The sequence below is a fragment of the Spinacia oleracea genome, chromosome 1 (assembly GCF_020520425.1).
Source record: "Spinacia oleracea cultivar Varoflay chromosome 1, BTI_SOV_V1, whole genome shotgun sequence".
In the NCBI taxonomy this organism is placed as follows: Eukaryota; Viridiplantae; Streptophyta; class Magnoliopsida; order Caryophyllales; family Amaranthaceae; genus Spinacia; species Spinacia oleracea.
In genome coordinates, this window is record NC_079487.1 from 77,226,548 (window position 1) to 77,240,086 (window position 13,539).

General features: G+C 34.3%; 1 protein-coding gene and 1 non-coding gene across 2 annotated transcripts; one reads left to right on the top strand and one right to left on the bottom strand.

The window, feature by feature from the left end:
• Positions 1–3,215: 3,215 nt before the first annotated feature.
• Positions 3,216–3,287, bottom strand: TRNAK-UUU (transfer RNA lysine (anticodon UUU)). Its single transcript has one exon. It is a non-coding gene; the product is annotated as a tRNA-Lys (tRNA).
• A 3,876-nt stretch (positions 3,288–7,163) lies between these two features.
• LOC110777920 (probable LRR receptor-like serine/threonine-protein kinase IRK) lies at positions 7,164–11,298 on the top strand. Its single transcript, XM_021982498.2, has 2 exons — positions 7,164–9,201; positions 9,521–11,298. Exons 1-2 carry the CDS (start codon positions 7,730–7,732, stop codon positions 10,968–10,970), a joined length of 2,922 nt encoding a protein of 973 aa, XP_021838190.2. The 5' UTR covers positions 7,164–7,729; the 3' UTR covers positions 10,971–11,298.
• Positions 11,299–13,539: the final 2,241 nt, after the last annotated feature.

Below are 13,539 nucleotides of genomic sequence, written 5' to 3' on the forward strand. Positions count from 1 at the left end.
GGAATTGACACATGTCATTCCTGGTGTCTATTTTAGTATATAGTAATAGATTGAAAATGGTTGTTGTATTGGAAAAATTAACGTTTGTGTTTTGTCGAAATATCGTTCTCACTTCGCGAATTCGATCAGTGACTTCGCAGTTTTAAATAGTAACTATATTAGTTATACATTAACTTTATGATTTAAAGAGGTACTATGTGATTTTTAGAGTTTCTATGTGATTTTAACTATAACTATATGATACATATTGACTATTACTATAACATTTGCTTATGGTATGATATATGATTACATATATCATATACTATTACTATAACCATATCGGATCGGGTACCCGAACCGATAACCATATTGATTCGGGAATCACTTTTTGAGATCAGATACCAAATCGGTTTTGAGTTTTTTGATTTTGTAGATAGTTTTACTCAACCCTAAAAAGGACTCTGATCAAATCTCAACACTTATAGTTTTTCAAATACTTAAGAATAAAGGAAACCGTACCCCAAACACCCTTACTTGGTACTTTGGTAGGCATTGAGCCTTACACCTCTAAAATCTAAGGTAAAATTCTTAGCAGGTGAATCAAAAAGGAAATTTGAGTAACCGTGAAAGATTGATTTGGTTAAAGACAAAGAAGAAAAGAACAAAGTAACGAAATAGGTAAAATACAAAGGGAATTTGAGTAACTCGTGATCTCACTTAGAAAAAAGGGAAGCAATGGGAGTGAAGCTATTTGTCAATATGCTGAAATTGACCTTTTCTATTTGCATATTTTCTCTTCTTTCCCATTCCTTCCTTAATAAGTCAAACACTAAACGATATACATAGTAGCTGTTTTGCAACTCACATCACTACTTTCTTTGGTGGCCTTTGACTTTAACATGTTACTAAATAGGTAGTACTAATTCGTAGTAAATACTAACGGATTACTATAACTATTTATAGATAAATTAAGGAAATAATAATTACTAGGATTATTTTATATGACGAAAAACAAAGTAATTTTAAGGGAAGATTTTGTAATCATTCATGTGATGTGATTTTTGGGCAATAGGTAGTTGTTTAAAAAATTTGCCAACCACAAAGTTGTTCCGGTCGGTCCTAAAGGAAAAGGGATGGAGAATTAGTTCTCCTAATTCACCTAGAATTCTAATATTATATATATAATATTGGGTTTTACGTATAACAAATCAGTAAATTTGAAACAAAAGAAAACCGAAACCCTTCCCTTGGAATTGCCGTTTAGACTAACACCAAAACCAAGAGAATTTTTTTCACTTCCGTTCTAGCTCATGTTGGTGTTCAACTGGTGTTCGTGGACTAATTAGAGGAGAAACGCTTGGAGCTCTCAGATCTTTGAAGCTTGCATACAAATGGGAACACGCTACAAAAGTTATTATTCTTCCATCATAAATCTGATTCATATTATTGTTATGCATGTGATCCCATGATAGATGTTAGAAAATTGTTTCATGAAATTCCGCTTTATGCATCTATATTATCTTACAGTAGCAGGGTTGCTTGCCTTGGTTGCAACATTGGAGTGGAGTGGAGATGGTGGTAGTAGGGATTGAAGGGAAGCATGGGCAGTTTTTCTTGGCGAGGAGTTGGGTGTGGTGTACGATATAAGATAGGATATAAGAGGGTGGTGTAGGTTTATGTCTTTAACGCAAGTCTAATGGTAAAAGGTTTTAGACAAATTCATGGTATTGACAATGATGAAACCTTCTCACCAGTAGCCATGCTGAAATCCATTAGGATAATCCTTGCGATTGTTGCCTTTCATGACTATGAGATTTGGCAGATGGACGTCAAACCGCTTTCTTGAAAGGGTTCTTGAAAGAGTATGTGTACATGACACAATCACAAGGTTTGAAGATCCAAACAGTGTAAGGAAGGTTTGCAAGCTCAAGACGTCCATTTATGGGCTAAAGCAAGCATCCCGAAGTTGGAACCTCAGATTTGATGAGGAAGTAAAAACTTTAGCTTTCTCAGAAATGAAGAGGAATCTTGTGTATACAAGAAGTTGAGTGGGAGTAGTATTGATTTCCAGGTCTTGTATGTGGATGACATACTTCTCATAGGAAAAGGTAAGATCGTGCTTGAGTCAGTCAAGGATTGGCTTAAAAGTTGTTTATCTATGAAAGACCTAGGAGAAGCTGAGTACATATTGGGAATAAGGATCCATAAAGATAGATCCAAAAGGATAATTGGACTTAGCCAAGAGACTTACATGGATAAGATTATTTCAAGTTTCAAGCTGGAAAACTCCAAAAGATGTTTCATTCCCATGCAACATGGTACATCACTTGGCAAGTCCCAGTGTCCTTCAACTCCTGATGAGGTTAAGCGTATGAATAATGTTCCTTATGCCTCTGCAGTAGGATATCCAGAAGTGACACGTGTCACTTCCTAGTACGAATTTTTCCCGCCAAAAAGTAATTTCCTATACTTTATTTATCTTTTTATTTTATATCCTTTTTTTATTTATTGTTAATGTATGGAAAAAATATATTTGTTTATGGATTATGGAAATAATATATGCTCCCTCCGTTCTTAATATTAGTCTTGTTTTGACTTTTCAACTTAATATTTAAACGTAAATATCTCCAAATGTGTATGTTAAAAAAATATAAAAATTTGATATTGTTAAACTACACATTAAGATGAAGAAAATAAAATCTCACATGAATATGTTTTGAAGTACGTATTGGAAAGAAATTAGAAGATTCTCTTCAATTGTGAATAGTGTCAAGATTTCAAATGGGACTAATATTGGAGAACATAGGAAGAATCACATAATAATAATTTGCTAAAAATACTATGAATATTTTAGTCAAATCGTTATATTGATAATGGAAATGATATTTAGTTATTTACTTAATATTTTGGTTAAATCTTCATTATTTTGGCTAAATTAGCATATGAAGCATATACATTATGTAATTCGTAGTAGGATGGAAATTACATGCTTCGTATTAGATGATTAAATGAGTACGTTCAACATTTTATTAATTATGCAACAACTTTAGGAAGAGAAATATTTCAATCAAACATATTTTAAAAATTAATCACATAATTTTAGAATATCCGTGCATACACGGGATGTAATTTAGTACTCAAATATTTTAGAGTTGAAATTTATCATGCTCGACTCCGAGTCCGGTCCGGTCCAAGCTCCAAGTCTTGAATTAGGCAAAAAGAAAAATTATATCCGCCGTCTGTGGGGATCGAACCCACGACCACGTGGTTAAAAGCCACGCGCTCTACCACTGAGCTAAGAAGGCTTTATTAATCATAAAAGCTGCAGAAAACATTATAACTTGTTTATAATGAGATATTAAATTAAATTCACCTGATTTAGTCTTGATCATTTATTAAAGTAGGTAGGAATGGAAATGCAGAAAGGGGACCTTAAAAATGTCGCCATGGCACTAGCATTGACAACTACCATAGGAGTTAAAGAAGGCATGCATTAAAGCAGGGCACCTATCACAATTCACAAGAGGGGTCCTTTTTTCAATGGAACTGTGCCCCTATAGTCCTATACTAATTAAAGAACCTTCTTTACTCCGTATTCTCATTTCTCAATGCCAATATTTTTAAGTCGTATGCATTTTTTAGGACACGGTATCACATATTCGTATTCGGCAGACTAAATATTAGTTGAACAAAAATCAAAATTAGTGAAGATAAAAACTTGTTACTTTAACCTAAACATTACTTGATTAGACCGTCCCACATAGGCACATACCACATTACCACTTACTCTAAACTCTAATTTATTTCTCCCTTTTTCTCTGTTATCATGTCCCAATATTATTTTGATACTACTTTGATGGAATGCATTGCCATTCAACCTTCTTTTACTTTATTAGTAGTGCCTCTAGGCCCCTTTCTACTTTGACTATTTCTCAATACTACAATGCATTGTCATTAATACTTTCCGTTTTCAAATGGTCTTTACGCTTATAATTACACACTTGTACGGTTAAGGAATTCTAGTGAACATGTGAGGGTGGAGGTAATAAGTGGGAAAATTATTGGCTGTAATTGACAACAATGTAAGCGGTTAAAAATTAATAATTAAAATATTCGTATTTGTATTACTAAGCATCTAATTAGGAAAAGGCAATATTGAACAGTTTAAGATGGAGTTGAAATGATTAAAGTTTTACGTACTTTTGATTTATGTTCGTAATTGTAAGCTATGGATTAGTCATGACTCATGAATAGATGTGTCATGTGTGTCTTTAATGATGGACATGGTATCAACCTTTCATCTTCAACTAACGCTCACAGTTTACACTTGGTACTACTGTATGAGTAATGAGTATCACTTGAAATATTTCCATTCCCCACTTAATAAAACAAAAAAAAAAAATGCACTTTAAATCTTTTATTTATATTCTCAACCACCATATAAATGATGTTGAGGTGACATTTTCATCACCATTTTACATTCATCCTATCAAAATGATAAGAGTTCATGCAATACATGTAATTTTTAACTTTATTAATCTCTCTTTCCAACTTTTATATGTTTCTTGAGAAGGATAGATTATATCATAAAGGAAGGTCGGGCCAAGTCTTTTGCCCAAAATCAATCCAAATCGTGGCTTAAGATTCGGTAATCAACCAATGCTAAATTAAGGTTAATAATCTTGTTTTTCTTCTTACTACGGCTGCGTTCTATTCACCTGATTTCCACTTATTTTTCCTGAACTTATCTTATCTGAACTTATCTGAACTTAATTGAACTTATCTGAACTTATCTGAACTTATTAGAACTTATCAAAACTTATTTTAGTTATAAATTGTACTTGGCCAACCCTTATTTTTCCTGAACTTATCTTATCTGAACTTATCTGAACTTAACTGAACTTATCTGAACTTATTTTTCCTGAAATAAGTGAAAATAAGGTGAACAGAACAGGGCCGTCAAGTCTACAATAGTTAATAATCTTGTTTTTCTTCATATTATCTAATAAGAACAACATAACAATTAACAAAATAAATTTTTAAACTCATGTAACAATAGTTTTAATATAAACTTTTATATAAGGCGGTTTTACACAAAAGACCACATTGGTGTCATATAAGGTAAAACAATAGATCGAACCAATTAGTTAAGCAGTGAACCAATTAGTTAAGCAATGAAATCAATTAGTTAAACAATAAAATCAATTAGTTAAACAATTAAAGTGGTCTTTTCGTTAATACGGTCTTACACAAAAATTGTCATAATTTTAATATAGGTAAAACATAATTGCTAATTGCTGTACCCGGGTACAGCCAGCTCTGGCTGTACCTCCAAAAACGACGCGCTCATATTGTTTGTTCATTCTTGTCGACTGTTTGTTCTTTTTTATTGTACTGTTTGTTCATTCTTATTGTACTGTTTGTTCTTTCTTGTTGTACTATTTGTTCTTTCTTGTTGTACTGTTTGTTCTTTCATGTTGTTTTTTAAATTCATCATCAAATTTTCATAATTGTTGTATTTTTTGTTCTTTCTTCTGGAATTTTATGTTCTTTTTTATATTGTTTGTTCTTTCTTGTTTATTTGTTTGTTTATAATAATCATATGGTTAATGTTCATAATTAAACTCTTCACTAATCTTTTATTCTTTCTTTTTGTATTGTTTGTTCTTTCTTGTTGTACTGTTTGTTCTTTCTTGTTGTTTTTTAAATTCATTCATCAAACTTATTGTTGTATTGTTTGTTCTTTCATGTTGGCTTTAAAATTCATCATAAAATTGTTCATAATTGTTGTATTGTTTGTTCTTTTTTCTGGAATTTTATGTTCTTTTTTATATTGTTTGTTCTTTTTTGTTGAATTATTTGTTCTTTTTTGTTTATTTGTTTGTTCACAATAAATATATGGTTAATGTTCATAATGAAATTGTTCACTTCATTGGTCTTTTATGTTTTTACAAGCGCCTATATTGTTTATTTCCAAAAAAAAAAAAAATGTTCATTTCCAAAATAGTAAATGTTCATCCCAAATAAATAAATAAATGTTCATTTCCGAAATAGTAAATGTTCATTTTTGTAGTTTATTTCTAAATAAATAAATAAATGTTCATTTCCAAAATAGTAAATGTTCATTCCAAATAAATAAATAAATGTTCATTTCCGAAATAGTAAATGTTCATTTTTGTACCAGTATATTAATGTTAATTTTAAACAAGACAAAACGACATCGTTATGGATTGGGGTACAGCCAGCTTTAGCTGTACCCGGGTATAGCAAAAAATTTGCGAGGTAAAACAAACATTTATACGACACGGTACCACGAGGAAAGTAATTAATTCATACTCCATAACTACATTATATAGGCCATTGTGGAAAACCCAACTGTGGAGTAATTGTTACTACACAATTGTGGAAAGTAATTCATACTCCATAACTACATTACATTATATAGGAGTAACAATTGTCGAAAACCCAACTTTATCAATATTGGCCATGACATACTATGGCGTACTTTCTTTTATTTTATCTTGTTGAATTTACTTAATTAAGATTTATTAATTCAACTTATTTTTTCGAATTTATCAAATTTGAAATTATTTTGTCTTAAAAACACATATTTTACAGGGGAAGACTTATTTTTTTTCTCGAAAACCTCATCAAAATTGGCCATGTAATACTACTTTTTCCCATTCTTTTTAGTTGCAACACTTTGCTTTTTAACGCTTGTCAATGTATATCTTGAACGATTAATATATTTAATCACCGGCAAGTAATAATTATAAATATTTGATTTTCGCAAAATATACACTAAGACGAATCTAACAAGATCCTACATGAATATGTGTTTTCCTAAATTATAAATCATCAATAATAAATAAAGTAGATTATGTGAATAGTGCAAAAAATAAAGTGTTGTAAACTTGTAACTATTTTAGATCGGATGAACTACTTCACTTTTTATCAACATTTGTATCCATAAGTTTGATTTTGAATCAAAATTGATAAATCCACAATCATGGAGTTGAACACTTGAGCCAAAAGTAAAGAATCATACGTGTAAGCCACGTAGGATAATTGTCCCACCGTTGATCTTCAGACACGTGTATACGGAGAGTACATTCATACAAATGGACCCCACACTTCCCTCTCCCTTTAACTTTATTTCCCCTGTTTAATAAATCCGCAATTAAAGTTTCCATCACTCCAACTCCTTTCTCTCTGTCTCCTTTCATTCCTCTTCTCTCACTTCACTCTCTCTCCTCAACAACCACCATCCGCCGCCATCTCAACCACCACATTTCAACTGCGCCGGCACATTTTCCCGCTAAATTTCACAAGATACCCTTCTGCCACCAACCCCTTTTAGCTTCACTTGTACGGTTCCACTTCTGTAATTTCCCAACTTCTTCAGTGCATTATTAGTAACCTCTATTCCCCCCCTTTTTTAGGGTTCCAAACTCAAAACTCAAATTTATTTCTTCATTTTTTCTTGGTTAACCCTTCAAATTCTCTGCATTTATCTGTTTGATAAATAATTTAACGGCTTCCACTTTTTCTGTTTGTTTTATAGCCGTTACACTCCCACTTTAGCACAAAACAAGAAAAAAAGGAGGAATAAAATTGGAATTTTTTTACTTGAATTTGTGTAATTTCTTCTGGGTTTTACCAATCTAATTAAAGTATGAAATGGATTTTTTGATGTTCTCCATTTTGAGCTAAAAATCTTGATTTTGAGTTGGTGGTGTTGTGAAGAATGAAGAAGCTAATTAGTGTATTAATCCTGTTAGTTTTGGGATTATTTCCAATTTGTGAGAGTTCCTCATCATTAAGCCCATCATTAAATGATGATGTATTGGGACTAATTGTATTCAAAGCAGATATTAGAGACCCAACCGGGAAATTAGCTTCTTGGAATGAAGATGATGATAGTCCATGTAATTGGGATGGTATCAAATGTAACCCTAGATCCAACCGTGTTTCTGAGCTGAATCTAGATGGCTTTTCGCTTTCCGGTAGGCTCGGCCGAGGCCTTCTACAGCTCCAAGCTCTCCGGAAGCTTTCGCTGTCGAAGAACAACATCACAGGGAGTCTCAGCCCTGCATTTGTGAGGCTTTCTAACTTGAGGATACTTGATTTGAGTGAAAATAGTTTTTCTGGTGTTTTGCCACCTGATTTTTTTAGACAATGTGGGCCTTTAAGAAATGTTAATTTAGCTAATAACAACTTTTCAGGGCAGATCCCTGATAGTTTGAGCTCATGTGTTGGAATTTCTGTGCTTAACTTGTCTGCTAATCAGTTTTCTGGGTCTTTGCCTGCTGGGATTTGGGGTTTGCAAGGGTTAAGGTCACTTGATCTGTCTTATAATCTGTTGAATGATGAAATTCCTACGGGAATGAATGGTTTATCCAACCTGAGAACCATTAATTTGAGACGAAACCGGCTTACCGGGCGAATCCCAGGTGACATTGGAGGGTGCTCCTTGTTGAAATCAATTGATTTCAGTGGGAATTTGTTTTCTGGGAATTTGCCAGTTTCATTGCTGAACTTGAGTTTTATAGGGTATCTTAATATGGGGGAGAATTCCTTTGTGGGTCCGGTTCCTGAATGGATTGGAGGGACGAAAGGGCTTGAGAATCTGGATCTCTCGGCTAATAACTTCACTGGTGTTTTGCCAACTTCTGTGGGAAAACTTAGGTCTTTGAAAGTGTTAAATATGTCAATGAATTCTTTGAGTGGTAGCTTACCAGAATCTATGGCTGGTTGTGTAAGCCTTCAAGTCATAGATTTTAGGCAGAATCTGTTGACTGGTGATCTACCTAAGTGGATTTTTAAGGTGGCTTTGCAAGAAATCCTGCTCTCAGAAAATAAAATAGGTGGAAGCCTAGGTGATTCACTCACCTCAGCTGAAAAAGTCTCACATCAAAGCCTTGAGGTGTTGGATTTGTCCCATAATGTATTGACTGGGGCAATTCCGTCATCACTTAGTAATTTCAGCAGCTTGGAGTTGTTGAATTTGTCTAAGAACACTTTGACAGGCTCTATTCCAAGCAATGTTGGGGAATTAAGAGCGATAAATGTTCTTGATCTAAGCGAAAACAAGTTGAATGGGAGCATCCCTACTGAAATTGGAAAAGCTACTTCTCTACAGGAGTTAATACTGGAAAAGAACTTCATTGAGGGGATCATACCTCCTTCTCTTGAGCATTGTTCTTCACTCTCAGTACTGTAAGTGCTCTCATTTCATCTAACGACTTCCAGATTTTTGTTAATTAATAACCTATGCTGTTAACTGTTCTTGGTTGCTGTAAATACTTATGCATTATCATCTGTAATATATACTGTGGTCTGTAATTCTGCCTGCTTTAGCATGCTGTCCTGTATGTTGATTTTTTAGTTGGATATTTCAGTACAATATTCAATTTTGTTATGCTGTAGTACAAAATTAAACATTAAAACTATCTAAATGAAATCGTTGTGTTTAGCTGGATGAGGTCCATTGTGTTGTTAATTGCTCATTCACTAATTTACATTCTTCTTTTTTCAGGATATTATCTCATAATAGTCTGGAGGGTCCTATACCTTTAGCTCTATCAAAACTTGCTGACCTACAAATTGTGGATCTTTCTTCCAACGACCTTAGTGGAACAATGCCAAAACAACTAGCTAATCTCCAACATCTCATTTCCTTCAACATTTCCCACAATAATCTCCAAGGTGAACTGCCTGGTGGTTTCTTTAACACAATATCCCCATCTTCTGTCTTGGACAACCCATCCCTTTGCGGCTCCGCTGCAAAAAGATCTTGCTCCACTGTCCTTCCCAAACCCATTGTTCTAAATCCCAATTCCACGGGCGATGCCTTCTCTGGTTCTTCTCTACCTTCTACACTTGGTCGCAAGAAAAACCTCCTGAGCATATCCTCCCTCATTGCGATTGGAGCTGCAGCAGTAATTGTAATCGGTGTGATTGCCATCACAGTTCTCAACCTTCGTGTTAGAGCCTCAACATCTCGCTCTGCTGCTGCACTTGCATTATCTAATGGTGATGATTTCAGTAATTCCCCCTCTACGGATGCAAACTCTGGAAAGCTGGTCATTTTTTCAGGAGAGCCAGATTTCAGTACCGGGACCCACGCTCTCCTCAATAAGGACTGCGAGCTAGGTCGTGGTGGGTTTGGAGCTGTCTACCGAACTGTTCTCCAAAATGGTCGTCCTGTTGCTATAAAGAAGCTTACTGTTTCAAGTCTTGTTAAATCCCAGGATGACTTTGAACGGGAGGTGAAGAAGTTGGGTAAAATTAGGCACCCTAATCTCGTCACACTTGAAGGGTATTATTGGACTCAATCGCTTCAACTTCTTATCTATGAATTTATTTCCGGTGGAAGTTTACATAAGCATCTTCATGAAGGTGGAGGCGGGAACTTTCTCTCATGGAATGACCGGTTCAACGTTATTGTTGGGATGGCTAAAGGTTTATCTCACTTACACCAATTGAATGTCATCCACTACAATCTGAAATCCAGCAACATTCTCATAGATGGGTCGGGTGAGGCTAAAGTGGGTGATTTTGGGTTAGCGAGATTGTTGCCAATGCTAGATCGGTACATTTTAAGCAGCAAGATACAGAGTGCACTTGGATACATGGCGCCTGAATTTGCATGCCGAACAGTAAAAATAACAGAGAAGTGTGATGTTTATGGTTTTGGAGTTTTGGTACTTGAAGTGGTAACTGGAAAAAGACCTGTTGAGTACATGGAGGATGATGTGGTAGTTCTGTGTGACATGGTTAGAGGAGCACTTGAAGAAGGGAAGGTGGAAGAATGCATTGATGAGCGGTTGCAGGGTAGATACCCAGCTGAAGAAGCCATTCCAGTGATGAAGTTAGGATTGATTTGCACATCACAGGTGCCATCAAACAGGCCTGATATGAGAGAGGTAGTTAATATCTTGGAGTTAATCAGGTGTCCTTCGGAAGGCCAAGAAGACTCAGGGTAAGTAACTAGATATTAACAAGCTGAAATTTACAGTTGAATTATCCGGCGAAGAGGAATCCGGTCTGTGTATTTGCAAGAAAACAAGCTTAAGGTTGTTAAAAATTAATTTATTCTCTCATTGCTACTTCATTTTTTTTAGGTCCTCTGCTTTTGTAATTTGTAGTTTTCCACTGTATGTTGTAAGCAGGGAGTAGTTCTTGTCGGATTCCTCTTCACCGGGTTCAAATTTGGCAACCCATTTTGGATATCTATCTGTAGCCTGTAGGTAGTTTTCACTTTTCAATGTTCTATTTATGATTGTGAAATGAAAAATGTAAGAAGTTGATATTCTTGGTTGGATTTTTACCAATTCTTATCGCAAGAATCCGAAAAATTCCATTGGCACATTGCGAGTGTATTGTCATTTCTGTTTCCCGGCATCCTGAAACCTGTTTCAGCTGCTTTTTGGCCTATTCGGTTTGAGTCAAAATCGGGTTATCTTGTTTACAGTACTGTCCGAGTTCAGTTCGACCTGTTGGAAGCTTAACTTTAAGAATATAAAGTAGGTAATTACTACTTGATAAAACATTCTTGATTAGTTTAGTAGTTTAATGAAATGGGTGGATTTCTTGCTGGTTTGTATCAGCAACTTGGTAGCTAACACTGACAGTGATTTGGTATTGTCAAATAAATGATCAGCTTTAACCACAACAACTATACAAAACACAAACCAACAATATTTTGATTATTTCCCCCATGTGATTCTGTTAATTTATAATTTTTTTTTAAAGTAAAAGAATTCGCGCCTTTTATTGAAAAATTATTCAGTCAGCTCTTTTATCTAAATTACTTGTCTAGCTGCCGACTTCTTTTATGTGGGAGGTGGGTTTTTCTTTTTCAGACTTTCTGTATTTCAAATTATTTTGGGTCTGAATGGCCGTAGGGTAGGCTCATGAGGGCATTACAAATTAAAGACGGGGATATAAAACTATCTTCAATCTTTATTACTGGGTCAAGACGGCAATTATCCTTAAACTAATATGCTCCATTTTTTCAACTGCACACAAATAATTTTTTGTTTTATTGGCAAGTTCATTACAGGATGGTATGACCAAGAAAAACTCTTTCATTTTTAAGATTGTTTTTTAAAATGTTAGGTGTTTTTTATTTTTTGTTTTGTTGTTTAGCTTTTGGTAATTGGTTATATCAACATATTCTCATAAATTACTCTCAACACTCATCTTTACCGTACAATCAGTTGCACTTTATACATTGTAAGGTTCAAACAAGAGTATTACTGGCCCTAATCCCCTAATCATCATCATTATCATTACCCCATTGCCTCAAAGAGGCTCCCGCAATAAGCGGGGTAAGGGGGGTCGGACGTACGCAATCTTACCCCTACAATTGCAACCTAATCCCCTAATATTTATGAAAAAACTATTCCTATAGTCCTACACTAAACTAGGATGAAAACATTATACACATCCTCATAGTTTTTATCCTTTTAATTTATTTTATTTTAATGATTTTGGGAATGGCGCAAATGTTGTTATGATCAATGTTATTAGAATCTTAGCAAATTATAAAATTTAAAATATTTTGACAAGATATATGGAGGGCTTGACTAACATGAAATGGCCATGAATTGCTCCTCTAGCTTTGTAATATTTGTAAAATCTAGGAAGTCTTCCCCAAAAATCAAAAAATAATTCTTGAGCTTCTCCCAGTAGTCTTCAGAAGAAGAAAATTCTTCTAAGTTGGTCTGTTTTCTTAGTTCAATAGTCAAACAAGGTCCTATTTTATATGATTGTATCCATTTTCTTTGGTATTTTTTGTTAAACAAACTTCCATTTCCCATGACCCCATGTGCTTAACATTTATAGGATTAAGCTGTCCCAAATGATTCCATACCTTGTATTTTATACTAATTGGGGTTCGGCCCGATAAAAACTTAATACCATAAATGTCTACACCAGTTTATCATTTATTTTGGTGTATGTTTGCATTGCGATAGTGAGGCAACATTGTTTAGAGCTTATAATAATATTTATAATGGTAAATCTAGACACATCAGTTTGAGACATGCATATGTAAGACTGTTGATATCCGACGGGATTATAACTAATTTATTTAAGGTCTTGTAACAATTTGGCAGATCCTTTCACCAAATGAATTCCGAGAGAGATGGTTTAAGGAACAAGCCGGTAAATGGGCTTGAGACCTATTTGATTAATCAGTAACAATGGAAACCCAACCTTTTATTATGAGTACCCATTATTAAAAGGTTCATTGCGGTAATAACAAATTGTTGATAACTGATTATGTCACACTAGTTTATCATTTATTCTGGTGTATGTTTTAGGGTGAGTTATATACTCTTAATGAAATTCTAGTGATAGAAGAATTTCACCTATGTAGACATAAGAAGTGGTGTCGCTTCTAACAAAAGTTTTAAGGTCAAACTTTTGTAAATGTCTATAAACCAGGTGGAGCACATGGCCATAATGGTGCTACCTTGTTTATGAACATGTTGAAGGACATTTGTGTGTGAGGTTTTCCGATTCTAGCATAAGGAATTTTGGCTCAAA